Here is a 20,260-nt window from a genome sequence, read left to right on the forward strand (position 1 = left end):
CAATGACTCACTGGCAATGACACATTTGATATGAAAAGTAGCTTTGCTCTCAAATATAAACTTGACTAACACGGTAGCATTTTTTTGGATTTTCTTTTTGTTGGAAAGAGTATAAAAATACAGATAGGCTTGACGAACTTGAGCTGTACTTAAAGAACCGTTTTAGTCTGTCTCAATCAATCAAAGAATGCATCAACTAAAATAATCATCTTTAAGAGTAAGTAAAATTAAGTATATTATGCCTTCTAATCTTAGTTAATTTGAAATCATCAACTTACATTTCAAAAAATGCTTTCTGAGAACCCTTTTTGTATTCGCATGACTTGCATCAGCTTGTCCACTAAAACTCCTTGGTGAGGGGGGAAAGGTATCATACACTCCCCGAGTCTTGTATGCTTACATTAATATTCCTGTATAACAATCGCTGCATTACTAATTTCTACCTCCAGGCCATTATTGGACCTTTCTTATATTTTTTTTTCTTATTGGGCTTGGATCGTGTCTCCCGAACAATCTCAATAAATATGAAGCAATACGATTCCACATATCAAGGTCAAAATGGGATCAGGAATTTTCACGTCTTACCGTAGTGCCCGGTTTGTCTTGATTTACGATTGACTTGCTTCTAAACTAAACAGACTCCCAAGTAAATTGTGAAAAAGGAATGACAATCACCAAAACAAGAAGTAATAATGTAACACTGTCAAACAGCATTATGTAAACATCAGTAAGTAAACTGATATTCTACTTTCCTTTAAATAGGAAGGACAATGTAGTGAGTGCATACATGGAAAACAACTAAATTCTTGCACCGTCAAAATATACATTATTCCCGTGGGACTAAATATCCAAAGGAAGAAAAAAGCTAAAGTCTGACTTACAAAGACAATGCCAGCTATGTTACATGATGGCACGGGAATTAATAGGTCCATCGAGAGTTGAATATGAGCGATACACTTTTTTTTAAATTAAAAAAAAAAATCATGATGAAACTGCCTTTAATCTGTTACAAAACCTTGTGACCTCAACCTCACCTTCATTAAGCAGCTCGACAATGATTCTCAAAAGAGTGGAAGGGTTGCATGAAAATAATCAACTATATGCACATTGAAAGATAAATAGTTTACCAACATTTTCTGTGCTAAGATCCTACTGGAGCAATGCCTTTGGTTTTGGATTGGACTGCGATCCTACTTTCAACTGTTACTGATTGATGTTGTTGCTTCTGCTGTGTCTGTTGAGATTTGACCTGAGCAAGCAACGCCTTGATCTGGGCGCCAGTTAGTGTTTCCTGCTCAAGCAATGCATTGGCAAGAGCATGAAGCTCTTTATTATGAGTAGTGAGAATCGTTTTCGCATTGTTGTAAGCCCTTTCGAGTAATTCTTTTACTTCCTTCTCGATAAGAAGCCTAGTTTCGGTGCTCATGCTCCTTCCATTATCGTCGTAGTTGTGCGTAGCGAGCCCCACTTCTTTGCTCATACCAAACTTGGTGACCATAGTTCTAGCTAGCTTGGTTGCTTGCTTGAGATCATCGGACGGACCAGAAGTTACTTCACTTTCCCCGAAAATGAGCTCTTCAGCAACTCGCCCGCCCATAGCAACATCAAGCCGAGCAAGCATTTGCTTACGGGATATGCTGGTCTCGTCCTTTTCAGGCAATTGCGCAACCATTCCAAGAGCCATTCCTCTGGGAACAATGGTTGCTTTGTGCACCGGAAGAGCGCCATCTGTATGAATAGCTACAAGTGCATGGCCACCTTCATGGTATGCCGTGAGTTTTCTCGACTCTTGGGATATAAAAGCTGATTTGCGCTCACTTCCCATCATGATCTTGTCCTTAGCATGCTCTAGATCAGCCAAGCTTACGGCTTTGGCACCATCCATTGCAGCTTTCACAGCAGCAATATTCACCAAGTTTGCAAGGTCAGCACCAGAAAATCCAGGAGTCCCCCGGGCGATGATCATAAGGTCAACATCATCCGCCTTAAGAATCTGCCAAAAAGGATATTCTTTGGATGAGAAATTAGCAATGGACCTAAACAAGACGCCTTATAGGATAGCATATTCACATGCATCAGCTGTCCAAGAATGAGAGAATTTACGTAAACCAAACATGAAAAAAAGGAAGCTTGACACAGCACCACATAGTACTCTCATTTTTATTCTAGGACCTAAAAATTGAAAGAGATGCTACACTGCCTAATTTATCACCAATACATAGGGAAAGAGGATCTGATGCATAATTGGTTTATCATTCAACCACTAAAGGGGAAAATACAACATGGAAGTACACTGCCTACTGGCTGTTTAGCAAGCACACTATAGCTGAGGCACACTACTAATAGATTGTGGACAGTAATGACCTGGAAACTGCAGCATCACCAGAAATGCCTCAGTTTTAGAAAGATTACCTTTGACATGTGAGATTCCAAAATCTGCTTCCGCCCTTCGACATCAGGATTTGGGACAACAATGTTACGATCAAATCGTCCAGGTCTGACCAATGCCTTATCCAGTGACTCAGGGAAATTAGTGGCAGCAATCACAATGATTCCATCATTTTGTTTGAAGCCATCCAGCTCGACGAGCAACTGATTTAGAGTCATCCTCATATATTGCTGGTCCTTTGGGTTACGGCTTCCTCCAATGGCATCAATCTCATCAATGAATATAATGCATGGTGATCGCTTCTTAGCAGCAGCAAAGAGGTCTCTCACTCTCCGAGCTCCGACACCAACAAACATTTCTTCAAACTCACTGCCACTGCATGAGAAAAAAGGAACCCCAGCTTCTCCAGCTATAGCCCTCGCTAACATGGTCTTACCAGTTCCGGGGGGACCAACAAGTAATACGCCTTTTGGGAGCTTGCCACCAAGACGAGTGAAACGCTGTAACCAAAAGTTTGCTGAAATGAGCAATCGCAAAACATTAACCTAACGCTTGAAACAGACATCACCTCTCAAGTCCCAGCCAGAATAAACAATAACGGGTCGTTTGGTTGTTGGTTAGATTTATGTACGTATTAGTAATGCAGGTTTAGTTATTTAGGTATAAGGAATACAGTGATTAGTTATGCAGGTTTTTTTTTTTTTGGGATGAAGTAGGTGGTATTAATCAAAGGCATCAAGAAGATGCAATAATTACAAGATATCGCATTTGAGCTTACAAAAAAAGACTGGCTGGCTGTACAACAAATATCTAAGCCAGAATTAATGAGCTAGTAAAATCCAAAAGTTGTCATGCAGGGTTTAGTTATGTATGATTTAGTTATTCATGTATTAGTTATTCCATCGTCTACCATACATAAAATAATACATAGATTCCCTCATAACGTATACATATATTAGTTAGATTATAAATTGGTAACCAAACACCGTACTCGGTGTACTGAATTTTATACATAGCAACTAAAATGCAAACATGGTACTGGTTATGCTGGTTTTAAACTCTTAATACACGAACGATTCACTTCCTAACCAGCAACCACACGAAGCTAAGCCATTTATCACCACCTTTACAAATCATCAAAAATAAGAAAGTCATAAATTACATATTTTACTGTCGAAGATAAGCATCTTTTGACTGACGTGGAAAATATAGATAACTGTTTTCGTATAATACAAGGAAAGTACGCAAAAGCACAAATAGCCACCAAAAGCCTTTCTGGTTTTGTACCCTTTCTCCTCTTTTACTCCCAAAGGGTATCTATTCATCACTGTGTTATATTTGTTTACTTACCTGTCTTAGTGACTATCAAATATAGCACTTTACTTCGCAGATGATGTCATTGAAGGACTTGTGATTACTGAAAAAACCTCCCAGATTAACTCACCTTAGGATCTCGGAGATAGTGAACAATTTCTTCCAGCTCAGATTTTGCCTCATCAACACCCTTCACATCAGAAAATCTTGTATTTGTCTCCATACTCGGTTGCACTTCCTCATTTAGGCCAAGCCCTAATGCAGAAAATGGATTAAGAAAAAAGATAATAGTCGAATGCATCTGAATAGAAGATTCAAAAGCGAAAACAAAAATTTCAGACCTCCTATACCTTTGCTGATACCCCTATCTTCAATGAGAGCACCAACTCCGGAAATCAAGAGAAAGGCCACAGCCAGAGACCGGAATGTACGCCACAGCTGTTCTTTGAAGTTACCTCCTTCAACGGCCACCATATGTATAGGAGTATTACGAGTACCAAGAACACCATCCTTTGTTGATTTCCCAACATTTCTAAGAGCCGATAGAGCCCCTATGTTCTCTTCCTCCATATGAGACCTAGCAGAACCAGCAATCCCTGAAAACAGCTCTTGTCAGTGTCACTGGTATCCATGACAAACTAATTAAAGGAAGAAGAAACACCTCATCAGCAAGTACTAAATGTTCAATATTTACAGAAGAAAATGACAAAAATGGTCCCTTAAGTTTGATGGTAGATTCGAAATAGTCCCTTAAGAATGCAATAACAGTTTTGGTCCTCTAAGTTTGTCAAAAGTTAACATGTCAAAAATTAACACTTTTAGTCTCCGTCAAAATTTTACCCAACTCTGTCTATTAGATTTGCCGGGAACTATGAAAAAAGAAATAGCGGGAGCTCACATTTATACAATTTTTGTAGTTTCTGCTATTTTTGATTTATTTATACAGTCTGGTGCAACTTTTTGAGGTGTAATTACTGCTATTTTCTTATATCTTTTTAGTGTCTAGTGGAGTTTTTTGTGTTTGCATATTTTAGGTTTCGATGGGACTTTCTTGGTGTTTATGGTTAAATTCCTCCCCCCTCCCCCGCCTCCCCCCCCCCCCCCTTTTTATTTCCGTAAAACCTAACGAACATAAATTGTTAAATTTTGTCATTTTTATCTATTCTCAAAGGAGACCCATACCAATAATACAAGGTAATGAAAGACATCTAATTATTACTACCTCTCTGTAAAGTCCGGAGCAGCTCACTTTCATCAATTCTATCAGCCTTTACCAGTGCCTTAACATACTCCGACACCGCCGCTGGATTGGAATGTAATGAAGGTTGGCTTTCAAACATCCTTATGACTGCCTCTGGATCATTTCTATGATATGCAGCATTACTGGTTTCCTCTCTTTCACGTACTCTGCGGGCTAAACTTCCCACATAACTAGAGTGAAACCTTTGCTTGGTATTTCCAACTCCATGCACTGCACATAAAAGAGGGACAAGTTGGAAATAGAACATAAATCAACTTCAAGATTCAGAAATGGCAGAAGTTGCCTCCGAATTTGTTTGTAACTTCATATACAAATGTCAAATACTGCATCAACAGTATTTTTGAGAAAGAATACTACAGCACCAGTATTTCTGCCTAATAAGATGCATTCACTAACTTATAAGCTGATATATTAGCACACTAGGGCACCAAGGTTCACAAGACTCGGAAGTACATGAGTCTAGGGTTGGCAAAATGGTTAAAGAAAGAACAAGTAACCATCCAATCCAACTCATTAAATATGAGTTGGATAACTGACCATTTAAAAAATGGATCAAATATGGATATTATCCATATTATCCATTAAAAAATGGATATCCAGATGGTTAATATGGATATCCATACTATCAGTACTCATTTTAGTATTGCTGGGGGAGATTGTTCTTCCTCAGCTGGCTTGTTAACCATAGTCTCTTGAAGGCTTTAGATAGCAGAGTGAGTCTTAGCACAGCCTTCCATTCTCAGACCGATGGCCAGTCTAAGAGGACCATCCAGACATTGGAGGCTATGCGGAGGTAATCCCTTGATTTTCGAGGTTGTTGGGTTCGATGATAGAATCTTTGGAATCATTAGCAGGTCAGGGGCAGGCCGGCCATAGGTTCGAATCCTGCCACCTTTCTTGTGGATCATCCTGTGATTACCCGATGATGGGAATGACAAAGCAGAAATTTGGAAAGGAGCACGACTCATTTTTCTGCTTGCTATTTTTCACGAGTTCTTGCTTTATGGGAGTCTAAGCTTATTTTGGCTTTTAGCTTGTGTTCTCACCTGATTATTCCTAAAACCATGGATAATACCGTCGCTTAACCCATTTTTTATCCATGTTAAATATGGGTGGGTCGGATATTTTATCCATTTTTGTTTAACCAGTTTTTAAGCCGCCCATATCCAATCCGACCCACTCGTTTGCCGCTCCTATATACTCCCTCCGTCCCAATTTATGTGATATAGTTTGACTAGGCACGGAGTTTAAGAAACAAAGGAAGACTTTTAACTCTTGTGGTCTAAATCGAACCAAAGATATTTGTGTGGTTATAAATCATCTCGTTAAGCGTAAGAGAAAAAATTTAAAGTTAAATTCTTGCCAAATAAGGAAACGTATCATTCTTTTTGGGACGGACTAAAGAGGAAAGTGTATCACATAAATTGGGACAGAGGGAGTGTGACCAACAAGGATTGCATTAAACTTGGAGGTTTGCTAGCTCACTTCCGTGGTGTATGCTACTGAAAAGAAATGCTTCTGAGTGCATTCACTAACCTTTTTTTTGCTAAGGATGCATTCACTGATATTTAACCCATTTGTGTTTAAGGTTCACAAGATGTGGAAGTACACGACCAACAAGCATGCACATAATTCAGGAGGTTTGGTACTCATTTCCATGAAGTTTGCTACTGAAAAATAAATTGCTTCTATGATTTGGATTCACAAACTTATAAGCTGAAATGTTAACTTATAAACGTCTAACATTCACAAGACTTGGAGGTTTATGACTGAGTGGGATTGCAGTAAACTTCTTAACGGCCAACATTCAGTAAACTTGAATGTTAACTTATAACGTCTAACTTAAAAAAAGACTTCCGTTTAAACCCTTGCTTAAAAACAGTTTTTGCTCCTTTTAGTCTTATGTTCTAAATTTCTATCTTCCATTATCAGTAGCTTTTGCAATATTAGGCAGTATGAGGATTAGTGCATAAACACTTGGTAACCAATCCAGCTTCGGGAGAAGAGAGTGATGTGATAAAATTTAAGGTATGGCCATTGTTCAGTTTAGACAACACAACAGCTCAGCTTTTTAGAGGACAATAAATAGCATGTGGAAAGTTAAGGATAAGTGATCTGGAAGAAAAGTTCCATGTCATCAACCATATGATTATGACATCTATGTAGACCACAAAAATAAAGAACTCTCCCCCATGAATGCCAAAAACTCAGAGCATACCTTCACTTCCTATGATCCGTCCAGAGGAAATATACGTTCGGTTGAACAAAGAGCTAAGCTGCCTCAATTGAGATTGCTGCCTTTCAACCTGTAAAACAAAAAAGGCATTATTACACATAAAAGGAGAGAAAACAGGAGAAGAACTATCAATAAAACAAGCATCTTTAGACGTGAAAAACTACCAAATTACAACCACCAATCTAAAGAGGGCAGCTGAGAGAATATATCTTTTTTACCAGAATATGAGTATTTCACATTAGAACAAAAGAAATTGGTAAAAGCACGTCCATATGAGCTAGATGAGATTCAATCAATCAACTATACCTCGATTCAAAATTAGTTGGAGTTGGTTAGATGAATCATCAGTCATCTTTATCCATTTAATCCTATTTAAGTCCATTTCATTCCAATACTAAATAATATTATGACTTTTAAGTCAAATTAGCAAGCAAAAAGAAATAAAGAAGCTACAGCCCCAGAAATGCATCATACTTGTCAGACAGTAGCATAAAACTAAAATAATCCTAAGAAACAAAAAATAGAAAAACCCAAGTTAGGAACGAGCTAATAACCCTGAAATTTCCAATAATTTAATCGAAAAGAAAGAAAAAGATCCAATCTTGCACCCAAGGGGTGTCGCCTAGTGATCAATGAAGCATGTTGAGATACATAAGGTCTCATGTACAAATCCAAGCGGAAACAAAACCACAAGGCGATATATTCCCCCATCTTTCCAAGCCTTGTGGACAAATTTGCTCGGTAGTTGTGCCGTGGGAGATAGCAGGTACACCGTAAAATTAGTCAATATCCCGCAAGCTGCTCGAACACCACAGTTATCAAAAAAATCCAATCTTTGAAATAGAAACCCATAAAAACTACAAAGGTTTCCCTAACCTAATAGAGTGAAATCTCAAACCATCAATCAATTTCATCTTAATTCTCAAATTACTTCGCAAGCCTTGTGGACAAAGTTGCTTGGTTGTTGTGCCGGTGGGAGATAGTAGATACCCGTGCAACTAGTCGACGTCCGGGTAGCCGGCCCCGACACCACAATTATGAAAAAAAAACAATCTTTAAAATAGAAACCTATAAAACTACAAAAATTAGGGTTTCTCTAACCTAATAGAGTGAAATCTCAATCGATTACGTCTTAATCCCAAACAAGTTCGAGTCAATTGTATGAACCATTTCACTCTATTGGAATCCATTTTATTCTTTCTACCTCCAATTACCAATAATACACCAAATAAAAATGAAAAATAAAAATAAAAAACCCAAACTTGGAAACAGAAGCCCATAAAACTACAAAAAAAAAATAGGGCTTCTCTAACATAATTGAAATTGCATCGTATAAATCATTAATAATACCATTCTATTGTTTATTCTACCTGAAGCTACCAATAATAAACCAAATAAAAATGAAAAATAAAAATCTTGGAAACAGAAACTCATCAAACTGAAAAAATTAGGGCTTCACTAACATAATTGAAAAAAAAAATGAATATTTGAAGGAAATATTATATAAAAAGGAATTCGAAAAGTGACCTGGCTGAGAAGGCGCATTAATGCCATCGATTTTTTTCAATTAAAGATCGGTTTTTTTCTTCTCGAAAATTTACACTTTTTCTTCTCTATACAAATTTTTTCTAGTAAGAAAAAATAGAGGAGCAAGATGGATATTTTGTTTTTGTTTTTGTTTATCAATCAATGGCCATAAATATATTTGGGCAATTAATAGCTTATTTGCCACTATGAATTAGTATTAGGGAAAAGGGTTAAAAAAGCCGCTCTTGGCTAAAAAATATATTTACTTACAAATTTGGATTAAATATATACCTTTATTAAGGCTCGGTTCGAATATCCTTTAAAATTATATTTGGACATGCAATTTGAATATTTTAAGAAATATTTTTTCTTATACACATAAAAACCTCACAAGTTGTGAAAACTATCAAAACATTCTCAACTCTTATATAATCTTACCAAATGAGCAAGTCATAGTTCATAACAAAATTAATATGCTAATTCATAACAACCGACTCAAAATTAATACTAGAAGACCTTTCTAAAAATACAACATCAATTGATAAAAATGTAGTTCAATAAATAAAATTGGTAGACATATATAAATTAAAAGGTTGGTAGACATAAATAAAATTTGGTGAAAGTTAATGAGATTGATAAATGATTGATGGGGTAATTGTTAAAAATATCTACCAACTTATGTGTCTTTTTTATAAAATATAAACTTATGGGTTAAATTTTTATATTTAAAAAAGTTGAACCCATGGTTTCAAATCATGATTGAAAACGCATATCCAAACGGTGATTTGAAACCGTAATTTGAAAATTGATGGCCAAACACCTACTAAATGAAATCGAGCAATTTACAGGATTAGACTTCACTGGGGGTGGTCTGTCTTTAATTTTTACCCTCAAACTAGTGGTCTTAAACTTTTGTCCTTAAGGCCAAATTCTGCCTTTTAAGGTAGAATTTCTTCCTTTTAAGGTAGAATTTGCATAGACAAATTTGTAAAATTTTGACTTAAGATTTTTTTATTGAGCTGGGATTCGACCTACAATCTCAAGATATTAGGTGAAGGGCAAAACTTAAATACTACCAATTTGAAGGGCAAAAATTAAAGACCACCCAAAATGAAAGGGCAATCCGTGCACACAAAAAAATGAAATTCCTATTTAAACCCGCTCCATTTATATTCGATCCAACTTCATAAAAAACCCATACGCAACCAACTTGTTTTCGAGTCCTACATCTGAAGTCACTAGGCACAAGAGCGAGTTTTTTATTTAGTTAGATCGGTTTTAAATAGAGCGGGTTTAAAACTGAAATCGGGTTATTTTGTAGATTTCCGTTAAGACAGGGGTATATTTAAAATTTTAAATAATGAGCGGGGTATTTTTTATTCAAATTTGTAATGGAGGATATTTTTAACTTTTTTTCGGGGGCATCTTTGACCCTTTTCCCTAAATATATTTGGGCAATTAATTACTTTGAATTAAAAGAAATGGAAAATATCTCAGGTCGTCTGCTTCAGGTTGAATGACCCTAGCTTTAGCTTTTCTTATTTTTAAAAATAAATTTTCATATTTTGGAAATTACATATTTGCACAACTTGTTTTAATATCAAAAGAATTAACTATGTTTGAATAGGGCGTAGGAAGGACAGAAAAAAAAACTTGTAGTCTAAAAAACTCTTCTTACTCAAAATAAGTTGTCGATTCAATATTAGATAAATAGCGTAAAATTTTCTTTATGAAAAAAAAAAAGAAGGTGTTCTACCCATGTCACAAAAGAAAAATTTAGATGTAAGAATCATAGTATTTCCCAATTATTTTGATAAATCGATTTTGCTTCTCTATTAACCAATAATAGAAAACTATGATTAAATAAAGTGAATAAAAACCATATGTAGCATTGTATTCTTTCTACCACTATTAAACTTGGCTAGAAGTTTTAGGTCGAGCCTTGTGTACAAAATCATCTTTATTAGGAAATATTTTACCCATAAATGTGTGACTTCTCGGGGAATTCAAATTTAGTTTGTCAATATAAATATGAAATACCGGATGAAAAATAAAAAGAATCAAATATCATGTAATTTCATTTGCAAACTAATTGCACTAACACCACTGGAGTCTCAAAATAATACATACTACCAAATGGACTCAAAATTAAACTAACTCAATTCATTTTAAAGATTGCCGAAAGCAACCTGAAACTAGTATATATGTTTGGGCAATTTGCACGATTGGCCATAATACGGACTGGTCTTTGATTTTTGCCCTTTGCTTGAAAATGTGATAAAAAATATCTCGAGGTTCTGAATTCGAAACCTGACAGAGTAAAAAATAATAATATTTTCGCATGACATAGATTTATAAATTCAGGCAAAGTTACATAAAATCTATACCACAAATGATGAATTTTATCTTATAAGATAAATTTTTAGTTATGTTTTAAGGCAGAACCAGAAGTGTCAGGAACACTATTACTTAAGGCAAAACTAAATGAACCGGCAGACTTTTTTAAGGTCCAAAATCTGTGCGCTGTCAAATTAAGGCTAATTGTATCTGTTGTAATTTGCCTTTCAATTCATTTATAATAAATAATTAGGATTTAAAACCTAGCAAAGCTACATAGTTGATGCATTACGGAAATACTTACACAATCACGTTAATTACGAATAGATCAATAAGATACACATTACTCCTCCTGGTTCAAAAAGAGTGTTCACTTAATCATTTGCATATTTCTTAAAAAAATGCTAACTCCTAACTAAAAATAATAATTTGACTAAATTGCTCCTAATTAAATAGGTATTGAGATTGTTACGGTTCGCCTTGAATTTCCTACTTTATCTGAATTCGACTATAATTGTGTTTTACTTCAAAAAGGATTGGAAATGTTTTCTTTATAGAAATGGACTTTACAATATTTATCCTTTTTTTGGAGGAGAAGGTTTGTGCTTCTATAAATTGAGGATATTCTCTAAGGTTTGCACTTCTATAAATTGAGGATATTCTCTTCAAACAAAAAAATGCAATAGTATCCAAAATGTAGTCATTAAAGAGTCTTGTTAAGACAAAGATTATTCTCTCAAATAAGTTTTTTGCTTTTTATGTTAGTGTTTCAATATGTAGGTCACTTGACCAAATCATGTTATAATTTATGCCTTAAGGCAATCTATACCGGATTCGGCATAACTTTAGTTATGCTTTAAGACAACCTATGCCGCATAAGGCAGACTTTTCCCAAAGTCTTTCCTTACATTTTTTTTTACTGAGTGAAGTGTTCGAATCCAAAATTTTAAGATATTTTTAATTACTTTTTAAGTGAAGAATAAAAATTAAAGATCAGCAATTTGAGAAATAAAAATTAAAGACCACGCCAAAAAAGGCCAATCCTCTCAAAAAAAAAAATGAAACTAGTACTATGTTTTCTACAACATTGACCCAATAGGAAACCATTTAAAATGAAGTGAAGTGCGTGGATAGCCGCTTTTATGGGCCCATATTTAAGCTGGAACCAAGGATTTACAAATTATTTAAAATTTAGCAAATTTAGCCAATTCACTTAAAGAAGGGAAGTGGCCGCTTCTTTTCCCTTGTTTTGCGCGGATTGTTCTTCATTTGGGGTTGGTGGTCTTTAAATTTTGTCATTCTTGTAATATTCCGAGATTATGGGTTTCAACTCCAGCTTAGTGAAAAAAAAATCGCAAGGTAAATGTTTAGATTCATAAGATAGAATTTTGTAAAATTCTCTCCATCCAAATTATGTCTTAAGGAAGACAGAATTTTGAAGATAAAACTCTGTCTTGCGAATCCAAACTCTACCTTGCAAATTTTTTTTAAAATTTTTTACTGAACGGGAGTTCAAACCCAAAATCAAAGAATTTTTAGCGAAGAGCAAAAGTTAAAGACCATCAATGTGAGGGGTAAATCCTGCAAATTACCCCTTCTTTTCTTCTCCTTTTTCTCACTTCTTATGCACACTACCCGCTTCTCCTCTCCTATGTCGTCTTCTTCATAATATCCATATCAATGACGATTTTCATCTCGCAATCAAGCATGGCTCTCACAGTTTGAACTTCATGACATAATGTTCTTGAAATTTAAACTGAAAATATTGAACTTCGGGACATTAAAGCTGAAAATCTTAGAGTTTGAATTAAAAAACTGTACTTAATAACACAATTAATGATATGAAGTTTTGAACTAAAAAAACTAAACTCATGACATGTTATCCTAAAGTTTGACGAAATGGAGAAGAAGAAGAAACAACATACACCTGCTTTTAAGTGATATGCTAAATATTAAATAATTTGCAAAAATTCGATAATTTTAAACATTGATCCTAAAAGTGACTAGAGAAAAGGACCAAAATCATCCCTAATGTTTGGGTTTGGATCAAAATCATGCATATTCTTTCACATGGTGCACTAATAGTACATTATGTTTGCATAAGTGGTGCACTTTTAGTCACAATCCCAAATAAATTTAACGGAAAAGAACAAAAATGCTCCTGAACTTTTAGAAAAGGTATAAAAATACCCTTTATTCATCTATTTTGCTAAAACTACCCCTCAATTCAACTTTTTGGCTCATTTATTCCCCTTGACTAACGGACAACACTAATTTATTTATTTTTTTTAAAAAAAAAAATTGCACATGACATTTTATTACTGAAAAATTGATTTATTCTTTTAAAAAGAAATCTGAAAAATCGTTATTTGTAGAATAAGGAAAAATAATTTTTCAACATCCATTTCTTTAAAAAAACAAATGTAGTAAGCCTTTTATATATATATATATATATATATATATATATATATATATATATATATATAAAATAAGAATTGGATTTTCATTAAAACATGTGGAATTTTTTTAAGTTTGGAAAAAAAAAATTAACGGGTGGAAACCCCATTTTTTTTTTAGAAAATTCAATTTTTAAATCTGAAAAACTGATTGTTTTTTTAAGTAAAATGTGCAAAACTAATACTCCATAATTTTCTTCTAGATTTAAAAAAAGATAGTTTTCTGGTTTTTTTTTTAAACACAGTTTTTCCATAAAAAAATTATTTTTTTCAGATTTTTATAAAAATCCAATTTTTCACATTTTGAAAAGAAAAAAAATTCTTGTTGTCCGTTAGTCAAAGTTTTACTCGTTAAAAAAAGTTTTTCAAATTTAAAAAAAATCCAAGGTTTCAGATTTCTTTTTAAAAGAATAAATCAATTTTTCAGTAATAAAATGTCATGTGCAATTTAATTTTTTTTAAAAAAAATAGTGTTGTCCGTTATTCAAGGGGAATAAATGAGCCAAAAAGTTGAATTGAGGGGTAGTTTTAGCAAAATAGATGAATAAAGGGTATTTTTATACCTTTTCTAAAAGTTCAGGGGCATTTTTGTTCTTTTCCGTTAAATTTATTTGGGATTGTGACTAAAAGTGCACCACTTATGCAAACATAATGTACTATTAGTGCACCATGTGAAAAAATATGTATGATTTTGATCCAAACCCAAACATTATGGATGATTTTGGTCCTTTTCTCAAAGTGACTACATGGTGACATTTCCACTTTAATGAGCTTTATTCCATTTGAGTCAACTGTTTAAGGTCCAAATCTACGTGCTGTCAAATTAGGGCTAATAGTCCAAGTTGCAAACTTGCAATTGGCCTTCCGATCCTAATAAATAATTAGGATTTAAAACCTAGCATAACTATATACATCGATAAAAAAGGCAGTTTGTTGCACTAAGCTTCCGTTATATGCGGGTTCTGAGGAAGGATCGGATCACAAGACTCTATTATACGCAGTCTTACCCAACATTTCTATAAGTAGTTATTTCCACGGTTCAAACCCCTAAAGTACATACATCGATGCATTACAGGAATATTTACACAACCACATTACTTACAAAATAATTATAAATAGATCTACATGATGCACGTTAATAGGTAACCTACAGAAAATGATAAGTAACTTGTTACCATATATTAAAATAATAATTAACTTATTTGCATTCAATATAAAATACTGCATCAAACAATTCAACCTTATTATTCTGTTTAAGGTGAAATACATAACATTTAACCGCGATCAAGTGATAAATGTGATTATGAAGGTTACATGTCTCATTATTCGATATATAACATTAAGTGTGAATAAGACATTTTACTGATTGCAATTTACTCATAGTGTAACTTTTCTTTTAACATTTTCAATTTATATAATTTAGATCCACATTTTAGTTCACAAAACTAGTGCTTAGATATATAATAAGCGGCCATGTGGCATAATTACTAACCACCTTAATCCAACATCCAGGGAGAGCCATTAAGTTCCACTTTGTAGTATGCTTAAGTACAATTACTTAATTTATAATCTAGATTAAGAGAAAATGACATGCACTATATGATATTTAATTAGACAGAGGGATGGGAGCAATTAGCGGTGGATTTTATAATGTCGGTAAAGAGTACTGAGTGTGAGTAGTATTCATATATAGGTTGGTGTGAGTGGGACAGAATTATACAATAAAACTACAACTTAATTCCAGATAATTAAGTTGAGATTGGATTATAAACTTTTGGGAAAATAACCTAACAATACCTATTTAAGACTCTATATTACAAAATATAAGAATATTTTTTCTTACTTACAAAACATACTAATAAAATTACAAAGTATACCAGATTTAGGCTTAATGAAATCACGATTTTAGGCTTTTTTTAAGGAAGAAAATCTGATTTTAAATGTGCACTTAATTCTAGAATAGTTATCATTCAACTTCTTTCTTCTTTTTAAAAATATTTCTCTCTCTCTCTCCTCCCCCCCCCCCCCCCCCTCCCCATGATAGACACCATTTTCATACCTAAAATTCATCTTCTCTCCTACTATAAATTTTCAAACCAATATTACAATTTTTTTTTATTATTAACTTGTGTATTAATTGTATATAAAAATTGATTTGCAACGTTTTGAGATATATATGATCATTGTGTGTTTTGAAAATCTGTATAAATTATATAAACTGTATTTTTAAAACATGTTGAAAACATATATACTTTCTCATAATCTATACATACTTTGATCAAATTTTATACAATTTATATGTACTTTATCATAATCACAATATACATACAACTTTTATACATATTTCATACGTAGAAATTATAACGAATTTATACATATTGCATACAACAATTAATATATATTTATTTTTTGGCGTATAAACTTTGTATGAAACCTGGTTTGTATCAATTACAAGTTTATTATACATATTTTTCTCAAAATTTATGCATACTTTGATTAGATTTTATACAATTTATATGTACTTTATAATAATCAAAATACACATACAATTTTTATACATATTTCATATATAAAAATTATAAGAATCTATACAGTTATTCATGTTACATACGAAAATTATACATATATGTTTTTTGGTGTATGAACTTTTTACATAAAAATTACCTATTATAATGGACTTTTTGAGTAAAAGTTGGAGAAAATTAGGTAACAATATCTCTTAATTTTGAATGGTGAGAGAAAAGTGGATGAAATAAGGAAGCAAAAGTTGGAGAAAATTAGGGAACTATATCTCTAAATTTTGAATGGAGATAAAAATGTGGATAAAATAAGTAAAACAATTTCCTTACCTTATTTAATGTGTTTTATTTGGTTCTTTTTAATTTATATAATTCGTATAGATTTTGTAACAAGTCTATTGATATATTTTGTTAATTGAAAAATATCGTCATGTTCTGTAAATATACCCTCTTATCATGTACATATATGCTTTTTGCCCTAAACTTTTTCACTGTTATATAATTCCATTAAGCCCATCTCATCCAGGATTATTAGAAATTTAATTTCTCTAATACAAAGTTCTTTATATTTGCTATTGTATATCAATCTCTAACAAAGATTAACATAAGATTCCTCGTCAACATTGGACTTACAATAAACTTGAACAAAACTTAATCCCAATTAATTGGTGTTGATTACATATATCTTTTTCTTCCACTTAGTTTGGCATGATTTCAAGACTTTATAAGCTGTGACTGAACTAGAATATTTATTGACGACTGTCACAATATGTAAAAGTAAAGATATATACGAAAAAATCAAGGGAATTCAACACATATTACATATAAATTACAAAAAAAAATTATATATTTATACATGTAGCTTCGCCACTGATTATAAGTCTTTCGAGACAACTTCTTACCATGTAATTTTAGGCCTTCTAGTTCTCTTTTAATACCTTCAATTACCATAGTTTGTCACTACAAATCGGTGTATCTAGAGGTCAACGTAGGACACGACCAAATGATCTCAAGCAACTCTCTTGTATTATCCTTTATGCATGTTACTTGCACTTTGCTCTCGAATATGGTTACAACTAATCTTATCTAATCTTGTATCTCTACACATCCATCATACTATTGCATTTCCATGATGCTCATATTGTGAATATGTTTGAACTTAGAGGTCCAACATTCATGTCCATACAACATTATTACCATTCTATAACACGTCTTTCACTTTAATCAGTATCCTTCTATTACTTGGCATTCAATAGCACTTTTTCATGTCAACTACCTTATTTTAATTAGTTCTATGTGTAACATCTACATTTTATAATATCATTCTCATGAAACATCGAACTTAATGTCCTCATATTTGAATATTGTCGCCACAATTTTGCCTAATCTCACCTCAAGTCGACTTGTATAGATTATCAAAATTTAGGTACTTATGATTCAGTAATTGGAGGTAAAGCTTATGCTAAAGAAGAAAAAATAGAAGTAATTGCTTCAGGTGAGTATATATCTAACCTTTTGAATATATAGATACCTGCATGTATATTTAAATTAAGTTCGAGGAGTAAACAAATATATTTATATATGCTAACTTCTAATGCCCCTGGAAAATGGGGTAACTTTTGGCAGCTATAGACTAGGTTGAAGAACCAAACCTAGCCATTAAGTAACAATGTGCTGGGCTAAAGAAACATATGGTTATGATCTACTCCCATGTCTTTTTTGAAAAAGAAATAACTTTAGTTTTCTAATAGTCATTATAATCATGCATTATATTATTCACTTTGAATAATTGAATGAAGGAATGTGGGGCTTTTTTGAGGGGTTGTCTATTTGAAGATTTGTTTTTAGGGACAAGTTATAAAAGATTCTCTAATAAGAGGAGGTCCTACAAAATTGACCAATGAGTTCGTGCCATGTAGGATTTCCAGTGATTCAAAATAATTCATTTGCATTAGCAAATTTAGAGGGCTATTGCCTTGTGGTAATGATTAAAGTATTTATAGTGATGTTGCTCTTTTCATCATCACTCATCTCGTTTGGTATCATATGTGGGCCTCTTATGTCCCACCTCCCTTTTAAAATCTCAACCTTAAATGGAAAAAAAAAATTGAATTAGTTTTTTTTTTATTATTATTCTCTAGGGTTTATTTGGTTATAGGGATTCAGTGTAAAATTTGGGATTAATTAAATCTGTACAATTTAATTATGAGTATTTGCTAAAATCATGATAAACCTTTTACCAAAATCATGAGATTATCTATCATGTTTACAATCCTAGTTATAATCCTATAATTATAATTATATGGTAACCTTGTTTGAATCAAACTACAAAGTATAATGAAAAAGTTTATGAATTATTAATCTGCAATTGTTATATCATATTAAGTGTGGTATAAAGACAATGCCACAATTATAATAAATAATTCATAAATTGCTAAATTTGAAATAAAAAATTCAATCAAACACGGAATACAATTTAATTTCCCTTGTAGAGCCAGATTTAGAAGGTGCCGACAAAAAAATACATTGTATATATAGGGTTGATTTTCTATGTTTATGTACTTATATTAACTTTTGAATACTCTAAACAAATGCAAAAGGTTAGCTCAAGCGATTTAGGGTGTTCAAAATTGTCTCTAGCGTTCTAGGTTTGATCCCTAGGGACCATATTAATTTTTATAATTTATCTTTTGTTATTTTTTCCGAGTGAATCCGCCACTGTGTAGAGCCCGACTCATATAGCCACATTTTAGAACCAGTACAAGTTTCAGAACAGAAGACAATACTATATATTTCTGTCATATGTCTTGTGTATTATAAGAAGTACATTATCCATCATTTTATTTCCTTCTAAATTTGTACAAAAAGTTGCATATTTCTTTCTGATTTCTCTGTTTGTTTATGAGAATACAAACGCTGAAACGCATGCATGTGTGTGACAGATTGAACAGAACATGAACTTTGTCTCGTACAATTGTCACGCCCCGAACCATGGCCTGGGCGTAACACGGCACTCGGGCCTTGCTTGCATGTGTCCGAGCGAACCTCATGGCTTGCTTGTCAACATGGGCATCAAAACAATACAATCTATATGATGCAATTTAGATAAATCATGAAAATGTAATTTGCGGAATAAAGTCTTGAAATTATCTCATGGCATGAAAGATTATGAAAAACATAATAGTCTGCAAACATGAATGCACGACCGACTCTGTAATCTAACATCTATCTATGAAACCTCTAAAAATATGTCTGAATACTAACTACCAGGACATGGCCCTGGACTACCATAAACTGATTTCTAATGCAGATTCCATGTTGAACCCCGAGAGAGGTGGGGCTCACCGATACGCTGATATCTGGAGTGATCCTACTGCGCAGGTGTATGCTCCTGAAAACCGGTATCTGCACCGTGAAGTGCAGGCCCCGGGCAAAAGGGACGTTAGTACATGGTGAATAGTACTAGTATGTAAAACCTGCTGAAATGAAGAACATGGCACAACATAGATATAGGATATGAACTGAAACTGAATGTAACTTGAACATGAATATGAAACGCGGGAAAATTCTTAAACAGTAAATCAATAAAAGTACTTATATGTAAAACTACTTGTAACGTGGGGAACGTTATAGTATAACCGACAACATGGGCTGGTACTTGCGTCCTACCAGCAGAACACTCACAACCTTGCCAGAGATATGAGATTTAGGTAATAATAAGCATGTAAGGATCCAAATTGCATAATGAAGGTGTTGCCTCCTTGCTGACAACCCTTATCCTACGGTGGCTACGTAGTTTCAGGCTATCTGAGCCTTCTCGGTTAACTAAGCAATTCCCAAAACATGAACATAATATAGTTGGCTAAGAAGCCCATGATTTTCGTGAAACAACTTGTAATTAATTTGTAATCATGATTTCACGAAATAACTTGTAAACATGGTTTCATGAAATAACTTGTAACGTCTTGTAAACGTGTTCTTGAGTCATGAGTAATAACAATAGTTCATATATATATACATATATATATATATATATATATATATATATATATATATATATATATATAACTTGACTTGAAAACATACTTGTAACTTGTCACATAAAATCATAAAGTTTCATGTAAACATAATAAGAACGCATGAGGAAGAATTCATGATTCATGGATTAAGCTAGGGTTCCTAATAACCATAATGGAAGATTAGGAATACAACAACGAATAT

General features: G+C 33.2%; 1 protein-coding gene across 4 annotated transcripts; it reads right to left on the reverse strand.

Annotated features, from left to right (window-relative positions):
• Positions 1–784: 784 nt before the first annotated feature.
• On the reverse strand, positions 785–8,887 carry LOC132600363 (ATP-dependent zinc metalloprotease FTSH 5, mitochondrial-like). Of its 4 annotated transcripts, none has more exons than XM_060313451.1 (7): positions 8,728–8,887; positions 7,183–7,270; positions 4,926–5,174; positions 4,045–4,299; positions 3,834–3,958; positions 2,413–2,889; positions 785–1,993 (listed from the first exon to the last, which is right to left on the reverse strand). In XM_060313451.1, the coding sequence occupies exons 1-7, from the start codon at positions 8,752–8,754 to the stop codon at positions 1,142–1,144; spliced, it is 2,073 nt and encodes a 690-aa protein (XP_060169434.1). In that variant the 5' UTR covers positions 8,755–8,887; the 3' UTR covers positions 785–1,141. The 4 variants fall into 4 exon arrangements, with proteins under 4 accessions (XP_060169434.1, XP_060169435.1, XP_060169438.1 ...); XM_060313452.1 differs by having other exon boundaries at positions 4,054–4,299; positions 8,728–8,886; XM_060313455.1 differs by lacking the exon at positions 8,728–8,887 and adding an exon at positions 8,571–8,627.
• Between the last annotated feature and the right edge of the window lie 11,373 nt (positions 8,888–20,260).

This window comes from Lycium barbarum, chromosome 6 (assembly GCF_019175385.1).
Source record: "Lycium barbarum isolate Lr01 chromosome 6, ASM1917538v2, whole genome shotgun sequence".
NCBI classification, from domain to species: Eukaryota; Viridiplantae; Streptophyta; class Magnoliopsida; order Solanales; family Solanaceae; genus Lycium; species Lycium barbarum.